This window comes from Hyperoodon ampullatus, assembly GCF_949752795.1.
Source record: "Hyperoodon ampullatus genome assembly, chromosome: 16".
Lineage (NCBI taxonomy): Eukaryota > Metazoa > Chordata > Mammalia > Artiodactyla > Ziphiidae > Hyperoodon > Hyperoodon ampullatus.
In genome coordinates this window covers 9,727,240-9,749,349 of record NC_136929.1, presented here as the reverse complement: position 1 = coordinate 9,749,349, position 22,110 = coordinate 9,727,240, and the positions used below count along the sequence as shown (strand labels likewise).

Below are 22,110 nucleotides of genomic sequence, written 5' to 3'. Positions count from 1 at the left end.
GCAGTTAGCTCTGTCCTTACTCTATTCTTGCTGCACCAGTTAGACTGCACTGAACAGAACCAGCACTTGGATTTTAAGCTGAGACACATACTCAAGATGATATTCTCTACCTTTTAGAAAAACGGCATACATGTGCAACCTCATCACAAGAAAAGAGAAAGCATCTCAGAAGCAAAAAGATCAAACAAACATTTGCATTTCCCCTACATCAATGCATATACCTGAGCAGGACAACATGATAAAATCATCAGCAGAAACAGAACTAGAAGCTACGGCAGAAACTGCATCTAATAATTTTTAGGCATCTCAGAGATTACTTGCGGGTAAAAGAAACAAAAATAACAGAGCAAATGTCAAATCAATGAAACTGACTTTTATCTGAAATAAGGTATCTCTAGAAAATGATCTTTATCTGAATCGAATTTTTCCTAAAGGGGAGACAGGGAATTCTAGCTTCCTCTTGCTCCCAATATGTTGAATATTCATCTTGTGAAACAGAATGCAATTTGCATAATGTAGGGCCCAGGTTTGTGTGCAGGAACACCCTTCAGGGAAGGCGGAGGAAGGTTCCAAATGACAAGAGCATTTCCCAGATCACAACGAAGGGAATCTGCAGCTCACATTTCATCTTCTTTGACAGGATTTCCCGGATTTGCTGAAGAAAATATATCACATTGCATGGGAGGCCCCAGAGGATGTTTCTTCTCTGCTTAAATTTTAGGTGTGTGTGTGTGTGTATAAAATGTATGTATGTTTACATGTGTTTTTTTTGATGATGATATTTAACAACAACAGAGCTTTAAAGAATTTATACTAAGATGACATGCAAACCTAAATAAGAGAATTTTCTTTGAGGCTCCATGATTTTATCCACTTTTGCTCAAGGAATAGTGGAAAGAAGTATTTTCATCTAAGTCTCTATTGCTTGGACTTGTGACAGATATGAATTCTAACTGCATTATAATATATGGATACAATATATCTGGATATGAATTATTTGTAAACAGTAAATATTCCAGAAGAGGCTAGAAGGTGCCCAGCTACTAGTACACATTAATACAAAACCGAGACTTGCTTAAATTTAAATGCAATATCCATTTTGATATCAGAATTATTTTCCCAATAAAGCATTTACTCAATCTGAATTCTCACTTTTAAAAGAACTAATCTCTCCTAAATTTACTTTTTTAGAATCCCCATTTATTCTGTTTCTTTTTATAAAATAATCTTTTACAAGAAACTCCCTAAGACAAGCACAATTCTAAACAGTAGAAAAAGATTATATTAATATCAATGCTTTCAAAATTGCTCAATTTTCTATGAACTGGGACATATAAAAATATGCAAACGCACAGTTTTAAGAGGTGCTATAACTCTTCCACTTGATACACTGATATTATCAAACATTGATGACTAATGAGTTAATAGCTCCTACAGCATTGCAGTAAAGGTCAAATACTAAAGCAAAAATGAGAGTCATGAGACAGAACTTTCTCATTTTTGTGGTTGATGTTTTTGCTATTTGGCAGACATTGAATGAATGGCCAATATCTTGGGCGTGCTACTTACTGATGGGTAGAGGTAACCTTCTCCATTCATGGCTATATACAACCCTGTTTTCACGCCCTGGATGGCCACGACACGCAGTCCCACTGGTATGAGGTTGAACAGTGCTGTTAAGAGAAAGACAGTCTGTCACCAAAGGGCAGGAAGAAGCAAAGCATCCCCATCACTTTTCTCTGTTTCCTTTGTTCTATTTGAGAAACATTATGTTTGTTACAACCTTCTGAGAAGTTCCAATTCATTAACTTTTATTTCTCTATGTAAGAAGTTGCTGTTCCAAGTAAAATTTGCCCTTGAGCTCCGATGTATAGATCTTAGCAGTCTCCCTACAGCATTCTGAAGAACTGATGGCATAATAAACAGAATCAAGCCTGTAATCGTGATTCTAGAATCAAGCCTGTAACCATGATTCTAGTAGCACAGTCTCTGACACCACTTGATACCAAAAGAAATAAGCTATGAAGATGCTGAAAGAGCAGAATTTTAAGAGCCCAAGTTGAGTGTTTATTCTGGTCTTTTAAGTAGAAGGCTTGCTTCGTCACTGCCATGTAGGACAGGCAAGAAGTTTAGAAGGTAATTCCAAAACTAAATTACATGATGTGCCAGCAGAACCCAGAAATGATGCACACCTGCCAATGTGCTAAATTTAGAAAGAACTAATCAAACTGAATGGCATGCAAATTTCATAGACAATTTTCTTTATTAATATTTCATAAAACTATGGTTGAAAACAAAGAGAGAAAAGTATTCAATTTTACCCACTTCAGAGATAAAAACTCATGTTTCCATGTTCTGTTTCTTCTCTTATTGACAAAAATGTATTTTTACGTATATTTCACATTGTGCAGACAGCAATGTTATCACTGATTTTTTTTTTTAAGTCTTAACATCCTTAATAATGCATTTCCATGCCATGGTTACATGTGACTGCGTAGTGGGTATTCTAGCACCATTCTTGGTGATAACTGCTGGATGATTTTGGAGATTTTATCAGAGACACATTTATAAGATAACTGTTAATTATGGGAGGTTATCTGCTCCCATTCAAGTTCTTAATTCAAGTCTAATTCTAAGTAATAGAACCAGGCTAGAAGAGGCAATGAAAACACTAAAATGTCGAAGTACATGTACAAGTAAAATATCTTAGGTTAAGGCTCTCACCTTTATTCCACAAAAGATACATAATTTGAAAAGTGTGGGCAATTTTGACTTAAATCGATAGGTTTACTCAGTACATAATTTTAAATGGACTTTCTAAATTGTGTTCTATGTAATTCCAAGGCACATGTTTTCTCTGAATAGGGTAGGGGAAAATTATGCCCTCTCTTCCAATTATTACATATTACTGATCTTGAGATCTCAAGATGTCTGTACTACTCAGATGATGAAAGGAAAATGGCAGGCCATGGCCCTAGAAAATTATCCTGCAAGAACACTCAGGGGCATATATGGTTAGGTGGATATTAGCTTTCATGATGCAAACTAATACTGGACTGTCTTCTGTTGGATTCTAGGGGCTTATGATATCCTAATGGAGGAATAAGGCTTATGTTTGCTTATTTCTATTATTTAATATTAAACGTGAGTGTGGATTTATTGAGTATTTGTGTCATGGTAACTCTCAGTATTCCTTCTTCATGGGAGAAAGCCATTGGCCATTTTCACTGTCTTCTATAATACCTGAACTGTCCCATCTCCCTTACATTTTGAAAGCATGGGCATCATGGGGTTATTCCTGATTTATGTGCAAAAATTTTTTTTGAAAACCATAATTATACATCTGTCCACGCAAACTGTTCTATCCTAACCTATTCAAACTTAATTATTCTAACCTTCATACATATCTAATGGTATTTGTAGGTGCCATATAATTGATATAGGCCAGATGGAATAATCCTAGAAGGTAAGTGTATCATGAACTCACTAAAATAATATAGTATGGGAAAGAGTAAAATTATAGAAGATAGTCTAAAATGACTGTACTAAAAAAAACCCTGTCCCCCTCCCCAGGATTTTGGTTGTGACCTGAATAATAATTATAATAATAGTTATTACAATTTACAGGATGAAAACAGAAAGTGAATCCATAGAACCACCGTAATGTGGAAGCCTATTCAGAGCTGATCATGACTGAACCATGGCGCTAATCAAAACCACAGATACCCACATTAAATGAAACATCATTATGTTTTTTCACTCTTTTTGTATATAACATAATTTTAAAGCAATATCACAAGACCTAGGGGAGTAAGAATAATGAAGATGTCCATGCTACTTTGTTCATTCTGTGGAACACTCCAGTCTCCATATAATAGTGAATTTCATTCAACCCTGGTTGCACTTTAAAACTAGCCGTATTCATAAAATAGGATGGCCATGCCCAACTCCAGACCAATGGAATTAAATCAGTCTCTGGGAGTGGGTTTAGGGCATCACGAATTTTTTAAAAAAAAAAACGCTCCTCAAATGACCCCGACCTACAGCCAAGGTGAGAACCACCTCCCTAAGGCCTTTCCGGGAGTGGGCACTGTGAGTGACCGGCCATTTTCAAACAGCAAGTTATCAGGCTGGGAACCTCTAAGGTGAGAGGGATTGGTTTGTGTAAGGCTTTGATCTTGCAATAGTTACTGCATATGGATATTCCTATAGTCCTCTTCTGCTTGCAGTATCTAGTAATGGGGACAAAGAAGTTTAAGAGCACAGGAAAACCCCCGGGGCATCCCAGTACCTCTCTATTAGGACCAATGATCCATGATCAACTATTTTCTTGCCCAGATAGTTCTAGATCTCAGGCTGTTAAGCCTGGGAGGACATTCGTATCAGGCTCGTCTGCAGGCCTTTCTCCTTTCCAACACATTTAAATGTTTTGACAAAGGAAGCTAAGCAGGTCGGTTCTGACTTTACCTAGTTTTAAGTAATCTCATAATTAGTAGTGGGCTATTTATTGAGCTCAAATCACGAAAATTTGAAGATTCAAGCCTCAGTTTTGTCATTTGATGACTTTTGGGATGGCATCAGGGTGACGTGTAGGTTATTTCTCTTTATTTTTCCTATCTATAGATGACTAATCCTTGTTTTGTATTCAGAGAAATATAAAAAAATGGAATGTGTTTGTGAATTATTACATCATAGCCTTCCTCAAGAAAAAAGGGCAGTGCTCTAATGAGGACCTGTCTGTCTGTCAGCATCTCTGATGCTCACCCCCATTTCTAAAGAACACTTTTCAGGGCTAACCATTTCCCTAGGGGTAGAAGACTACTGTGATAAACCAGAGAAAAGAAAATACCTTAAAATTCATCCTAGAAACCTGTGTTTTTCAATTAAGATGGTGATAGTACACAAAAGTAGAGTTAATTAGTAATTCCCATTGCTTTTATAAAGCTGCTACAACCTGCCAAGTTTTATTGAATTTTACAATCATACAATTTTTATAACCTTTTGAGAAGGAAACATTTATCTCAGACTGTTTTATTCTGTTCTGCTTTGTCTTTGCAAATTTTGAAATGGTAAAGAAACTAACCTAACTGGCTTAAAGGGCACATAAAATGCAATGGTGACTTGTAAGAAAAGAAACAGTGAGCCAGATCTTTGCAAAGGAATCGAAATCCCTCTGGTGAGGTCACTCTGATTTGGTTCTGATTTGCTTGGCCACTGGGGCTCCTGTTCCTGCTTGGTTCCCAGAACTGTTCCTCACCAGTATCTAAGGGGATTAGAAAGGATTTCATGAGCCAGCCAGAGATTCTTGTTCCTCGGGGGCAGTTACACAATAGGAGGAAAGAAGCCTCATACATTCAGGAACAGAAGGTCTAGTATCTTTTACTATCTCAGCTTTCCAGTCTAGTGTTTAATATTATGCAGATAACCAGATATAATCACGTGTGTGTATAATGTCTACATCTGTACTTTCACAATTTAGGAAATATTGTGCTGCTTACTCAATTGTGAAGCAATATGCTTTTAAAAGACAGTGTCTACTTGACACTTCTTAACCCGATACTGAGTCCATAATGAAAAATAACCAATTTGTTTGGCATTATAAAAACAAAAGGAGAAGGTAAGGAAAAAACTCATAAACAATTTGTTTGAAGGAAATTATTTTTCCAGGAAGTCCAACTAAGCAGCATTTTCATACAGCTATAGTATATTTCCTTTCTTGAAAACTTTTGTCAAAATGGATGGCATCAACCTCTAGTCTGATAAATCAGAGTGTCATAGCTCTTATCATAACCATAGTTATGGAAAACTTGTTCTCGTGCTCTACTAGACTCTGGCCGAAGAAAATCAGAGGACACTGAAGACATCAGAACTTAGGAATCTCTAAAGTCCATGACCCCCATGACTGTAAGATGTAAGAAAAAGAGAATGCGTTTTGTCAAAGAATGGGTAAGGAGTTAAAAGTGGGGAAAGGAAAATGAGCAGATATATATGTATTAACATGAATCAGAAGAAACTGACATCTTTTGTAGGTCAAAGATGGTCAAGTGCTGATGATTTTAAAAGTTCAACCTAATATCAAAATCCCAAAAAGTAAACAATGTTTGACATCAGTCTTATGAATAAAAATGTCTTCTCTTTCTTCCCTGTAACTGAATTGCTTTACCTTCTCTTTTTCTAAATCAAAAGAGGAAATAAAGTGAAAAAAAATCAATGAACAAATATGACAGGGAAAAATTTAAAGTACAAAATCATGACATAATATAAACAAAGAGAGGAAAAGATTAAACATTGAATAGGAGGAGAATGTAGATAAACAAAGAAAATATTTAAAATTGAAAGAAAAATAAAAAATGAAGCAATGTCCAAAGCCTAAAATACAAACACAATGGCTGGGAAAATATTGGTATTTCACTTAGCAACACCAAATGCAAAAATAGTCTGTATCATTAGCTGCTCGCAGAATCACTGCTTCTCAACAGTTGATTACTAGACTTTAAAACAGGAAGAATGTATAATTTGGTTATATGTATTCAAAGCCTCCTTCCTTCCATAGAATGATGTTCTATATATGAAGGATAAATGATAAATCAATGAAAAGATTCATATCTACTAGTAATATGTGATTAAGTATTTCTAATAAAATCAATTTTTGCTTTTCACTAATTCTCCTGAGCAATAAAAAGTGTGTCTATTTTAGAACTGATGTGCTAAACTAAAGGGAATCAGAGGCCAATATGAACAGAAAATGGGAAAGGAAAACACAATTGAACAAGAGGGGTGGGCACCAGAATAAAAATACAAAGAAAAGTTATATATAAAGTAATAGTAAAATGAAGACAGACATTAAAACAAGGAAAAGTGGGTGGCTTTTTAATTAAAAAAAAATAAAAGCACAGACCCAATTTTATCAAATAAACAATTTGTACAATGCATTTAAAAGCACACAGCCTTCATGTTCTCTCTATAAAGAAAGATATTATCTTTTCTTGAACACAAAGAATTTTTAAAATAATATTTTTATTATTTGAAACATAACATTTCTATTATTTGAAACAACCAATCCTTGTAACTCTTGAATTTCCAGTTATCATTAAAAAGCTACAAGCCTAATAAAGATAAAACTTCCAAAGTAAACATGTAATCAACTTTCACCTGAATGTGTTAGTGTAGTTACTTGACTTTGATGATAATGAGATTAAAGTAACAATAATGCTGGATATGACAATTGTTTGGAAAAAAAACTGAAAAGATTAACTAATACGTCTCTTAAAATGACAGGTTTCTTTTGTGGCTCTATGAATATTTCCATCCATGTGGTCCAAGTAAAATTGTCAATGGCATTCTATTGTGTAACATTTGTAAAAATGAACATAACCCAATATTTGCAAGTGTATTTTTAAAAGTCATTTAAGTAGCAGCGTATCTTCTACCAGTTGTGTCACTGGTGGCCTGAGGTTGTCACTTACTAGAATTAGTGCTGTCATCCTTGGTCCCATCGAGAGCTCCATCGGGGTGCATTTGCAAGTAGTAGCCTTGCCTGCAATATAACCTGGTCACTATACCCTTGAGCTGGGGATCTGAAAGGCAAACATAGTGGTCATAAGCCTCACAATGTGTCACAATTGAATTTCTTTTCTTTTCTGTTTCTTTTCTTTCTTTTTCAGAAGTAAGAGGGTATTTTATGGACATAGCACCTTTTATTTTATGCTTCCCAGATGCCTCTGTATTTCTCAAACCTGGAAGATGCTAATCACGGAAGGTGAAGAAACTGCAGTCGTCAGTTGAAGCTAATAGGTCATTTTATGAAACTGATATGTGTGTATTTAAATGGTTGGTTAGTTAAAAGATTAAACTACTTAATCTGTTAGTTTAGTTATTAGTTAAGTCCTAAACTAACTAGCTTAATAGTTTAAACTAATATGATTCAGGATGGCAGGACAAGAGTTTTGCAAACTTCTGGCTTTAAGAAACCTTGTTAAATGCTTCTTAATGGATTTTTCTTTTTACTTAATTTGACAAGGAATTCCAAAATGTGAAAAAGCTGTATTAAAAAAAAGTCACACTAACATTTGGTACACATTCTTAGAAAAAGCCCTCATATGGAGGATGTTTCCTTGATGTCTAAATGGTCACCCTAACTTGCACAGAAACATCTGTGTTCTTATGTGTGATCCATAGGAAAATGTGTAAATCAACTTCTGAACTCAGGGCAAGACACAATAACAAACCTAAGCTCTCTGGCCATAATCTAGACCAATTAGATGAATTAAAAATATAATCCTATATAACTTATATAAGTAAAAAGGACAGTAAAATTATACAATATGGCTTTTGATTCTTGGCCCAAATGGCTTGAGGTTGAGGGCAGTGGAAGTTTATTAAAACCAAAAGGGAAGTTAGATGGTAACAGACTTCTCATTAGATGATTCATCTAAAAGATAGCCAGTCTAGTGGTCCAATGCTTCTCAAAGAGCCAATTGTACCTTTGAAAATAAACATTTGCAGGTGGCTTTTCAAAGGCCATCCTCATCTCATGACTAGATTTGATGGGGGGCATCAGAATCCCCGCCATGGCAACTGGCATCTCTCCACAACCCCTGAAGAGCACATGCAAATGCAATCATGCTGTCAAAACAGGAGGATATTACAGAATGATGAAACAAAGCATCTTGTAATCAATCATAAAATGATGGACTTGCAAACAGCTGAAAACACACAAAAAAAGGCACATGCGAAAACAAACATAAAAAGCTATTCAAAACAGAATACCCTCAGCTTTATGTTTAGTTCTCAAGAAATTAGAAAGTGTGAACATCTGTTTCTATTTACATCTGAACTTGAAAAATGACCCCATGGTACACAGATTTTCTTCAAAGATACTATGATATTGAAGAAAACCTGGAAAATAATATATGAAAATCACAGCATTCATGTGATCAAGCGTGTTAGAATACAGGTGTTTTTGGAAGAGCAGGATTTTGAAAAGAAACCTCTACGTGATTATTAGGGTTGTGTCATATATGTTCCTTACTCTGTAGTATATAATTTTAAAAATCACATAACTCTAACATGTGCATTAGTGGAAAAAATTACTCTTGTGCCTTAATCTGCCCATCATCCAATAAGACTTGGCTGGGCTACTTGACCATTTAAGTACTGAGGACTTTTCCTAGTTTTGCTGCATCATATTTTGGCTTGTCACTGAAAATAGGTAGCACAGAAAAGGAAGGGAACAAAGGCGCGGACAAGGGTAGGGATTCTTAGTTGCCATGAAAACATATAAAGCATTTTAGAGATGGACAGTTTTTCTGCAAAACCTTTATGTTCTGGATCACTTATTTTTAGTAATCCTATATTGTAGCAACTATATCTTCTGCACTTGAATTAAGTACATCAGGCAAGGCAGTGAGAAGACCCATAACCCCCGCAAGTCCCTTCACACGTACACAGCGAGAGCCCTTCTCTTTTGTTTTTTTGTATTAAAAAAAGATAAGAGAGAACAAACATTGGAGAGGATGTAGAGAAAAGGGGACCTTTGTGCATTGTTGGTGGAAATGTAAAATAGGTGCAGTCCCAGTGGAAAACAGAACGGAGGTTCTTCAAAAAATGAAAAATAGAAATATGATCCATTTGATCCAGGAATCTCACTTCTGGGTATACATGCAAAGGGAATGAAATCAGGATCTCAAAGAGATATCTGCACCCCCATGTTCACTGAGGCATTATTCACAGTGGCCAAAGCATGTAAACAACCTAAGTGTCCATCAATAGATGAATGGATAAAAAAAATATGTGGTGTAGATACACAATGGAATATTATTCAGCCATAAAAGAGAAGGACATCCTGCCATTTGTGACAAACAGAAGTGAACCTGAAGGACATTAGGTTAAGGGCCTAATTTGTCACCACACCTCATGTCTGATAAGAAAGTACAAGTAAAACATGAAATTGCGTTTTTGAGTTCTTATTTAATTTTAAGACAAGAAAAACCAAATTGATTTCTATTTACATAGTTTCACATTATTTGTTTGTTTGTTTGTTTGTTTTAGAAACTGTAATAGCATCGACCGCGTTCTTCTCAGGTGCCAGGATTGACTCACTGAATTTTCACCACAACTTACTTAATAGGAAGCCCATTTTGATGATGAGAAAGTGAAGACACAGAACAATGAATTAATTTGACAAAGAACATATGACTAATAAGTGCAAAGATGGGGTTGACATGATCCTGCCCACTTAACTACTAAATTATGTGGCCTGTAAAAATTGAACAATCGAATTAAACCATCTTAAAAACTTAAAATACAAACTCATCTGCTTTTTTAAACTAGGTTCTCGAAGATTATCTCTAGCTGTGTCTAACCCCTAACCCTGCATACTTGAAGCTGAATCTATAATATAAAGCAATAACATAAAGTTAGAAATGACCAAATTTCTTGAAACTCTCTTCTAAGATCTGTCCTACTTTGCCATTGGCCACATTTCCAATAAATCTCTACCCATAAAACCCTCACCAAAATTATAAATTTAATACTGTATACATTTAAATTCCTACAGTATCATTTTCACTTTAATTCCCCCATCTCCACCAACTTCAGCCAAAAGTCAACTCCTGACTTGACACTGATGTTGTCCACCCCCTAAGACCAACACCATGCTTGCCTTTTTTATTCCACCTAATGGGTTGCCCAATTCCTACAGATGCTGTCTTCAAAATCTCCTTCACTCTTTTCCCTTTTTCTATTTTCACCGCCAGCAGCAGTTCAACCCCTAGTGGCCTCTCCTAGGTGGTCTTAAAACCTGCAGTATGCCTGTTCTGATCCATCAGATGAGGAAATATGTAGCCACTCTCCAATACCCGCTGAATTACTCACACCCTGCAGCAGTGGGGCACCATCCTATCTGACCAACCTTGGTTTCTACTGTTCCCACGCCATCCTCAGCACATAGCCCAACCTTGGGTCACTGTGGGCTGCCTACAAAGATCCCATAATCTCCCACCTTTATCCTGTTCCCTTAACCTTACGTGTCTCAAATACATCCACTTCCCTAGAGATGCTCCCCTGCGCACCTGTGCACACAACCCCATGTGCACACGTCTTTGCCTAGTTACTCCTTTTTCTTCTTCCCAAGTTTGACTCCATCAATACTTCCTTTGGAGCACTTGCCTGACACCTCAGAAGACGTCAGACTCCTCCTTGGAATGCTTTTATGGCAGCATTCTTTATAGGTGTAACATTTTGTAAACATCAAAATGATTTCATTTTGAAATATTATTAATACATTAAAAGATAGAGAAAGCAACACAACCTACATCCATGCACCCACCACTGAGATTAAACAGATGTTAACATTCTGCTGTATAATTCATAACTTTAATTCCACATTCATTTGTGCACTTGTATCACTGATGTCTGTCTCCAACCTGGACTTAAGTTTCATAAGGAAAACTGAAATGTACAATATTGCTCACCATGGCATTTCCTAGGTCTAGATAAATGAGATCTATGCAATATATATTTCTTGAATGAATATTGACAAAGGTGTAGTTTTCCAGTAATTTCATATTGCAGGTAAAAGTGAGAACTGGAACAACAACATGAAAACTAAGACAGAAATCACAGAAAAGCCTTAAAAATGTCCACAACTTTTGATCAGGTAGTTGTACTTTCTGCACTTCTAACCTAAAAATAAATCCTCAGTGTGGTATAAAGTTTTGTGTAACAACATATGTATATATAACACGAGCATGACTATGTAAAAAATACTATCCATAGAGAAAATGGGGGAAGATATGCCAAAATGTTAAATATAACTCTATTTTGATGGTTATTGGAATATTTATCTTTCAATATTTTATTATTTGCAAAATATCCTATCATGATGGCATGCTAATTTTATAATGCAAATGCAGAAATTTTAATAAATCTATTAATGCCTTTGAGAAAGAATTAGTTAAAATAGCATTTTGTGGGCTTCCCTGGTGGCGCAGTGGTTGAGAGTCCGCCTGCCGAGGCAGGGGGCACGGGCTCGTGCCCCGGTCCAGGAGGATTCCGCATGCTGCAGAGCGGCTGGGCCCGTGAGCCATGGCCGCTGGGCCTGCGCATCCGGAGCCTGTGCTCCGTGGTGGGAGAGGCCACGCCAGTGAGAGGCCCGCGTACCGCAAAAAAAAAAAAAAAAAAAAAATAGCATTTTGTACCTACTTGCAAATAATATTGCATACATATATGCAAGTAAACTAAACACCTATTACTGTTGTAGATTAACTGGTTGCCCCAACTTTTCAAGAATTCCACTTAATATTTTCTCTTTGCACATAATCACATGTCCATAAAACCTTTACTGTGATCCTTATTTATATAATTGGCCATTGTGCAATGTGGCCATTTATAGCTTAAAGTCAGTCTTTCAAATAATTAAAACAAACAAAAAAACCTTTTCTCCCTAAGCCTAAAGTATGCAACCAAATAATCACAGCAAAAACAAAACAAAACAATTTTACTGACCAAAGAACCACATCAGTTATGTGCAGTCACACAAAGGTATGACTAATCTTCTAGATCTCCTGTGAATAGAAGGCTCTAACCCTTCAGTTTCTCACTCTACTTCAATACAAGTCTCAACTTCCGTCTAATATGTGCTGGACAGATAACTTACATGTGTTATTTTAAGACTCTGTGAGAGAAAAGTTGACAAAAAAGGACCAAGAAAATCTCACATAACTACCGGAATGGATAGGACCCAGACTGTGCAGCAATTTAAATCAACAGCGTCCAAAGTGGAGGGCCTCTCCTGGCCAAGGGGATTGTAGGACAGTGCAATGCAGTGTATGAAGACCCAGTATTAGAACTTACTATTTTATTATCTCCAAAAATGAGAAAGAACTTAAGCTTCACTAATACTTAACATGAATTGACATCAGTGTCTTCAGAGTCACATGTCACATTAGGTCCTTGAAGTACCTGAGGCAGGTGGGGCATCCCATAATGCCGAGGGGCTGGCCCAGTGACCCTGGCGCTCAGTCACTGTTCCCAATGAATGCTTTACAGTATGTTGAAATTTATGTGCTCCTGGTTAAGCGGGTTTATAAGTTATATTATTTAGTTTAACTAAAGTTAGGATAGTGTAGGGGAAAAAAATCCCAGAGATAGTATGGATCAAAGGTGATACAAAAAAATGAAAAAGCAAGCAAAAGCTTAACATGAAGAAAATAACAAAGATGACATACCTTCTACATGGATTATGTGGTTAAAAATAAGCATGGAAGTAAGTATCAAAACAATGATAATCTATTCAAATCTCACATGAAGTCAGCCAAAAGATTTTTAAAATGTTTAGAAGATGATCTGAAATACATACATCTACTGTGATAAGAATGGAACCTCACCCTAAATGAATATTATGCCTTAGGATATAAAAGAATGGAAATATTGCTTGTGTGAAACAAACTTATACTGAGGTGCATGTTCACATTTTTCTTTAAACTAATGGGATAAGAAAGTTTGGTGACAAAGTGCTACAAAATGAATGATCTTACTTGCAATACCTATATAGCCCAAACTCCTACAACTTGGACTCTCAATTAATAATTGAAGGATGAATAAAAATATCTGAAGTCCCACACCTATATTTTAGTTAGCCATATAAAAAATGCAAAATATTTTCCAACTTATAAAATTGTTAGAGTTCTTTATTCTCTTTTAAAATACTTATGCATTCAGAATATCTACTCTGCTTAAGAAAATATGAAAACTTAGCCTGTCTTAATTATCCTTTTCCTTTTGTTTTGTCTTTTATATTTACTGTGCCTGCACATTTTACTAAAAATGTTCTGAGGATACTCCTTGAGTGAAACTCTAACTATGCTGTCTGATATTAATTAAAATAGAAATAATGAAAGCTGATGTGCATGTATATCAAGGGAAAAAAAGATGTTTCATAATATATTAGCCTCAACACTTAGAACTGAAAGGAATGCAAATCAGTCCAACTGCCTTCAGGTACAGGGGAAAAAATACCCAACATTTTAAATTAAAACAATCACTTTCTCAGAAGTGGGTTCATTTAAATCAATCACTGTCACAAATTATTTTAATAAAATGTGCAGACTGACAAAAGAGAAATCAGGATAACTCTTAGAATAATGTATACATAATGTAAATCATTATTTAAATAGAAAAACGTACAATATGGCATGGATTTTTATATGGCAAATACATAAATGTATATACACATATACTATGTTTATTTACACATAAATCTCAGTTCTAATTATAAGCATAGGTTCTTTTTTTTAACACCTTTATTGGAATATAATGCTTTACAATGGTGTGTTAGTTTCTGCTGTATAACAAAGTGAATCAGCTATACGATACATATATCCCCATATCCCCTCCCTCTTGCGTCTCCCTCCCACTCTCCCTATCCCACCCCTCTAGGTGGCCACACAGCACCGAGCTGATCTCCCTGTGCTATGCAGCTGCTTCCCACTAACTATCTGTTTTACATTTGGTAGTGTATATACGTCCATGCCACTCTCTCACTTCGTCCCAGCTTACCCTTCCCCCTCCCCGTGTCTTCAAGTCCATTCTCTGTCAGCATAGGTTCTTAAATGTCACTCCTCTATTAGCTATGGGAAATCATATATTTTTTTAACAGGGTAAAAAGCAATTTTTGGAATATATATTTTTGTGGTAGCTAATTAGATTTTGGCACTCCTAGTAGCAGAAAATAGTATTGTGAATAATTTATCCAGTCATAAATTATCATATAGTCCAATCATAAAAATAAACCACGCCTAGGAACTCTTCTAAAGAGCTGAAAAAAAGGGTGAGACAAGGGCACTAAGGAAAATGATAAATAAAATGAAAGGTGTGAAAATATGCTACATCTTTCTGTTAATTTCTGAGAACGTCATTCAGTTTCCTTCTGGCACTGACCCCATGCTACCTCCAGAGCCCCATCCCTCTGGGAACCTTGTTTCAGCCATTTCAGAATTGTTGCTGAACCCACCACCCCAATCCAATGCATTATCATGTCTATTGAATTTTAGCTGCAGATTCTACAGTCTACAATAGCCTCTCCACCTTTGCCTACCAGATCCTTTGCCTGTAGGTATGAGGGATACAATCTTGCCCAAAAGTACAGTTCTTGCTCTCAGAGAGCTTGCTGTCTACTGAAGGGAGAAGGAGAGAACCTGTAATATGATTTTATGCCCATTAATCATGAGTTAAATTATTGGGTTTACATGTCTATCTGCCTGAAAATAAATTATAAATCATTTGATAATTTGCATCATTATTCAAAATAGACTGTCACTATGCTTTACAGAGAACAGCTGCTCAACAAATATTTATTGAACTGAATTCACCTTCTGTTTGTTTTTTAAAATCTATATATAAGCTTTAAATGGAATTAAAAGCAAAATGCATTTTTGTATCTTATTTAAGAATTAGAGGAGCAGAGGATACTTGAGATAAAGATAAATGTGGGGTTTGAAAGGGAAACATCAAAAAATTTAAAACTTACTTTCCAAAAATTCTTTTGGCCAAAAAATTCCCTCTAGGTAAAATATATTAAGAAAACAACAGTGGGTAAAGCCTCTTCCTGGGGAAATGTCTGAGAAGATCATTAACAGGAAGGCAAGCAGTGAAGATCCTGTTTAATATTTGACCCTAAGCTTCAAGGAGCAGACAGAGCTTGAGCAGACCTAGGTATCTTGGGATTCCTGGTGCGGCATTGAACTTTTCAAATATTCAGGGTCTATAAGCTCCAGAAAGAAGCCTATCTTTGAAGCTCACTTAGAAAAGCACCCCATTCCAATACTCTTCAAAATCTTAGCAATATAGTTGCAGTAAGCACATATTACTAAATATGTTAAATTGCCAGAATATTCCATGCTCACTCAGCCAGGGTCTAAATATTTAATAACAACCTTCTTTCTATTTCTTATTACAGGATTATTTTTAATTAAGAAAACCACCATGGCAAAAACTGCTGCAGACCTCCTTTGGAATGACAGATTCTGAAAGCAAACTGTAGCATCTTGAAATACTCACAGGTTCTTTTTTTTTTTTAATTTTTATTTATTTATTTTTTTTACACAGCAGGTTCTTATTGGTTATCTATTTTATACATATTAGTGTATATATGTCAATCCCAATCTCCCAATTCATACCACCACCACCACCACCCCCGCCGCTTTCCCCCCTTGGTGTCCGTACATTTGTTCTCTACTTCTGTGTCTCAATTTCTGCCCTGCAAACCAGTTCATCTGTACCACTTTTCTAGGCTCCACATATATGCGTTAATATACGATATTTGTTTTTCTCTTTCTGAGTTAACTTTACTCTGTATGACAGTCTCTAGGTCCATCCATGTCTCTACAAATGACCCAGTTTCGTCCCTTTTTATGACTAATATTCCATTGTATATATGTACAACATCTTCTTTATTCATTCATCTGTCGATGGGCATTTAGGTTGCTTCCATGACCTGGCTATTGTAAATAGTGCTGCAATGAACATTGCGGTGCATGTGTTGTTTTGAATATGGTTTTCTCTGGGTATATGCCCAGGAGTGGGATTGCTGGGTCATATGGTAATTCTATTTTTAGTTCTTTAAGGAACCTCCATACTGTTTTCCATAGTGGCTGTATCAATTTACATTCCCACCAACGGTGCAAGAGTGTTCCCTTTTCTCCACACCCTCGCCAGCATTTCTTGTTTGTAGATTTTCTGATGATGCCAATTCTAACTGGTGTGAGGTGATACCTCATTGTAGTTCTGATTTGCATTTCTCTAATGATTAGTGATGTTGAGCAGCTTTTCATGTGCCTCTTGCCCATCTGTATGTCTTCTTTGGAGAAATGTCTATTTAGGTCTTCTGCCCATTTTCTGATTGGGTTGTTCATTTTTTTAATATTGATCTGCATGAACTGTTTATATATTTTGGAGGTTAATCCTTTGTCTGTTGATTCATTTGGAAATATCTTCTCCTATTCTGAGGGTTGCCTTGTTTATGGTTTCCTTTGCTGTGCAAAAGCTTTTAAGTTTCAATAGGTCCATTTGTTTATTTTTGTTTTTATTTCCATTACTCTTAGGAAGTGGGTCAGAAAGGATCTTGCTGTGATGTATGTCAAAGAGTGCTCTTCCTGTGTTTTCCTCTAAGAGTTTTATAGCGTCTGGTCTTACAGTTAAGTCTTTAATCCATTTGGAGTTTATTTTTGCGTATGGTGTTAGGGAGTGTTCTAATTTCATTCTTTTACATGTAGCTGTCCAGTTTTCCCAGCACACTTATTGAAGAGGCTGTCTTTTCTCCATTGTATATCCTTGCCTCCTTTGTCATAGATTAGTTGACCATAGGTGCATGGCTTTATCTCTAGATTTCTATCCTGTTCCATTTATCTATATTTCTCTTTGTGTGCCACTACCATATTATCTTGATTACTGTACCTTTGTAGTGTAGGCTGAAGTCAGGGAGCCTGATTCCTCCAGCTCCGTTTTTCTTTTTCAAGATTGCTTTGGCTATTTGGGGTCTTTTGGGTTTCCATATAAATGGTGAAATTTTTTGTTCTACTTCTGTGAAAAATGCCATTGTTAGTTTGATAGGGATTGCATTGAATCTGTAGGTTGCTTTGGGTAGTATAGTCATTTTCACAATGTTGATACTTCCAATCCAAGAACATGGTATATCTCTCCATCTGTTGATATCATCTTTAATTTCTTTCATCAGTGTCTTATAATTTTCTGCATAGAGGTCTTTTGTCTCCATAGGTAGGTTTATTCCTAGATATTTTATTCTTTTTGTTGCAATGGTAAATGGGAGTGTTTTCTTAATTTCACTTTCAGACTTTTCATCATTACTGTATAGGAATGCAAGAGATTTCTGGGCATTAATTTTGTATCCTGAAACTTTACCAAATTCCTTGATTAGTTCTAGTAATTTTCTGGTGGAATCTTTAGGATTCTCTATGTATAGTATCATGTCATCTGCAAACAGTGACACTTTTACTTCTTTTCCAATTTGTATTCTTTTATTTCTTTTTCTTCTCTGATTGCCATGCCTAGGACTTCCAAAACTATGTTGAATAATAGTGGCGAGAGTGGATATCCTTGTTCCTGATCTTAGAGGAAATGCTTTCAGTTATTCACCATTGAGAGCGACGTTTGTTGAGGGTTTGTCGTATATGGCCTTTGTTATGTTGAGGTAGGTTCCCTCTATGCCAACTTTCTGGAGAGTTTTTATCATAAATGGGTGTTGAATTTTGTCAAAAGCTTTTTTGCATCTATTGAGATGACCATATGGTTTTTATTCTTCAATTTGTGAATATGGCATATCACATTGATAGATTTGTGTATACTGGAGAATGTTGCATCCCTGGGATAAGTCCCACTTGATCATGGTGTATGATCCTTGTAATTTGTTGTTGGATTCTGTTTGCTAGTATTTTGTTGAGGATTTTTGCATCTATATTCATCAGTTATATTGGTCTGTAATTTTCCTCTTTTGTAGTACCTCTGTCTGGTTTGGTATCAGGGTGATGGTGGCTTCGTAGAATGAGTTTGGGAGAGTTTCTTCTCTGCAATTTTTTGGAAGAGTTTGAGAAGGATGAGTGTTAGCTATTCTCTAAATAGTTGATAGAATTCACCTGTGAAGCCATCTGGTCCTGGATTTTTGTTTGCTGGAAGATTTTTAATCACAGTTTCAATTTCATTACTTGTGATTGGTCTGTTCATATTCTGTGTTTCTTCCTGGTTCAGTCTTGGAAGGTTATACCTTTCTAAGAATTTGTCCATTTCTTCCAGGCTGTCCATTTTATTGGCATAGAGTTGCTTGTAGTAGTCTCTTAGGATGCTTTGTATTTTTGTGGTGTCCATTGTAACTTCTCCTCTTTCATTTCTAATTTTATTGATTTGAATCCTCTCCCTCTTTTTCTTGATGAGTCTGGCTAAAGGCTTATCAGTTTTGTTTATCTTCTCAAAGAATGAGCTTTTAGATTTATTGACCTTTGCTAATGTTTTCTTTGTTTCTATTTCATTTATTTCTGCTCTGATCTTTATGATTTATTTCCTTCTACTAACTTTGGGTTTTGTTTATTCTTCTTTCTCTAGTTCAGTACTAGCTGAACTCTAGTAAGGTTAGATTGTTTATTTGATATTTTTCTTGTTTCCTGAAGTTGGATTGTATTGCTGTAAACTTCCCTCTTAGAACTGCTTTTGCTGCATCCCATAGGTTTTGGATCATCATGTTTTCATTGTCATTTGTCTCTAGGTAGTTTTTGATTTCCTCTTTGATTTCTTCAGTGATCTCTTGGTTATTTAGTAATGTATTGTTTAGCCTCCATGTGTTTGTGTTTTTTACCTTTTTTGTTCCTGTAATTTATTTCTAATCTCATAGCACTGTGGTCGAAAAAGATGCTTGATATGATTTCAATTTTCTTAAATTTACTGAGGTTTGATCTGTGATCCAAGATGTGATTTATCCTGGAGAATGTTCCACGTGCACTTGAGAAGAAAGTGTAATCTGTTGTTTTTGGATGGAATGTCCTATAAATATCAATTAAATCTATCTGGTCTATTGTGTCATTTAAAGCTTGTGTTTCCTTATTAATATTCTGTCTGGATGATCTGTCCATTGGTGTAACTGAGGTGTTAAAGTCCCTCACTATTATTGTATTACTGTTGATTTCCTCTTTTATAGCCATTAGCATTTGCCTTATGTATTGAGGTGTCCCTATGTTGGGTGCATATATATGTATAATTGTTATATCTTCTTCTTGGATTGATCCCTTGATCATTATGTAGTGTCCTTCCTTGTCTCTTGTAACATTCTTTATTTTAAAGTCTATTTTATCTGATTTGAGTATTGCTACTCCAGCTTTCTTTTGATTGCCATTTGCATGGAATATCTTTTTCCATCCCCTCACTTTCAGTCTGTATGTGTCCCTGGGTCTGAAGTGGGTTTCTTGTAGACAGCATATAGATGGGTCTTGTTTTTGTAACCATTCAGGGATCCTGTGTCTTTTGGTTGGAGCATTTAATCCATTCACGTTTAAGGTGATTATCGATAAGTATGTTCCTATTACCATTTTCTTAATTGTTTTGGGATTGTTTTTGTAGGTCCTTTTCTTCTCTTGTGTTTCCCACTTACAGAATTTCCTTTAGCATTTGTTATAGAGCTGGCTTGGTGGTGCTGAATTCTCTTAGCTTTTATTTGTCTGTAAAGCTTGTGATTTCTCCATTGAATCTGAATGAGATCCTTGCTGGGTAGAGTAATCTTGGTTGTAAGTTCTTCCCTTTCATCACTTTAAGCATATCATGCCACTCCCTTCTGGCTTGTAGAGTTTCTGCTGAGAAATCTGCTGTTAAGTTTATGGGAGTTCCCCTGTATGTTATTTCCCATTTTTCCATTGTTGCTTTCAATAACTTTGTTTGTCTTTAATTTTTGTCAGTTTGATTACTATGTGTCTCGGTGTTTTTCTCCTTGGGTTCATCCTGCCTGGGACTCTTTGCAGTTCCTGGACTTGGGTGGTTGTTTCCTTTCCCATGTTAGGGAAGTTTTCTACTATAATCTCTTCAAATATTTTCTCACGTCCTTTCTCTCTCTCTTCTCCTTCTGGGACCCCTATAGTGCGAATGTTGGTGCATTTAATGTTGTCCCAGAGGTCTCTTAGGCTGTCTTCTTTTCGTTCATTTTTCTTTATTCTGTTCTGTGGCAGTGAATTTCACCATTCTGTCTTCCAGGTCACTTATCCATTCTTCTGCCTCAGTTATTCTGCTATTGATTCCTTCTAGTGTATTTTTCATTTCAGCTATTGTAGTGTTCATCTCTGTTTGTTTGTTCTTTAATTCTTCTAGGTCTTTGTTAAACATTTCTTGCATCTTCTCTTTGCCTCCATTCTTTTTCCGAGGTCCTGGATCATCTTCACTATCATTATTCTGAATTCTTTTTCTGGAAGGTTGCCTATCTCCACTTCATTTAGTTGTTTTCCTGGGGTTTTATCTTGTTCCTTCATCTGGTACATAGCCCTCTGCCTTTTTTTTTTTTTTTTTGTCGTCTATCTTTCTTTGAATGTGGCTTTCATTCCACAGGCTGCAGAATTGTAGTTCTTCTTGCTTCTGCTGTCTGCCCTCTGGTGGATCTGAAATACTCACAAGTTCTATGTTTAACTTATGATACCTTGTTACAGTAAAGACACACACACACACACACACCAGATAGCACAGAGTGAAGAAAAAGTTTTCATTTCACCATATAATGTGGCCAAAGTGACACTGCTTAATTTTAACAGACAATCTTTCACTTTCTGCTGCCCAACACAGACGCCACTTTATACTTATTATAATACAAAATATAATTGCATATTATAAATATTAATCATGCTTCTCCCTATGTTCTTCATAAAGTTTGAGGCTAATCAAATGTAACTGAATGGCTTAAGGAACAAAGGCCCAAGAGTATTATTAACATTTGCTAACATTTTGTAGTCAAACACCATAATGAGCAAATTTCAATGCTGGAAATATGACTGAAAAATAATGTGAGTGCTATATGAACCATATACCACAATCTGAAAGCTTAATTATTATGCAGACTTTCTTTAAACACTGAAATGACTTCTACTTCTGACCAAGGTAGAGTAATAAGGACCATACATACTCTCTCACATGAAACAACAAAAAATTGACAAATTAAACTTTGCAAGACACCGGACACCAAGAAATGAAAGGCAGAGGTCTCGGGAAGATGGGAAAGAAATAAGGTGAGCTCTACTATTGCCTGACTTTAAAGCCTGAGAGATATTCCAGGACACAGTGAAGGAAGGGGAGCCCAGTGGATTCTCTAAATTGAGATGGAGGTAAGTCCAGGGAGAGGAGAGAGCTACAGAGAGAGAAAACTTCTAAGATCTACAGAGGGTCCCCTCGAGCATTCAGCTGAGTACTAATGAAAAATTGCATATGAGGAAACCACTCAAGCCTGGGGAAAATCATCTGAGAGGAACAGAGGTAACAGTGCCTCAAACACACACACACAAGTATGGGCACTGTGCCTATTCCTGCTAGTCAGACTGGAAAAATTCATAATTCATTGGGCATTGAGCAGATTAT

The 22,110-nt window shown here is 36.0% G+C and overlaps 1 protein-coding gene across 3 annotated transcripts in view; it reads right to left on the bottom strand.

Annotated features, from left to right (window-relative positions):
• FGF14 (fibroblast growth factor 14) overlaps positions 1 to 22,110 on the bottom strand; it is a gene marked incomplete at both ends in the record, with an annotated part of 579,759 nt that overhangs the window by 125,873 nt on the left and 431,776 nt on the right. For 2 of the 3 annotated variants that reach the window (XM_079721985.1, XM_079721986.1), the window contains 2 exons: positions 1,570 to 1,673; positions 7,467 to 7,577. In XM_079721985.1, the coding sequence (XP_079578111.1) occupies positions 1,570 to 1,673; positions 7,467 to 7,577 (215 nt within the window). The remainder of the gene's footprint in view (positions 1 to 1,569; positions 1,674 to 7,466; positions 7,578 to 22,110) is intronic. The other variant, XM_079721987.1, reaches the window with a different exon arrangement.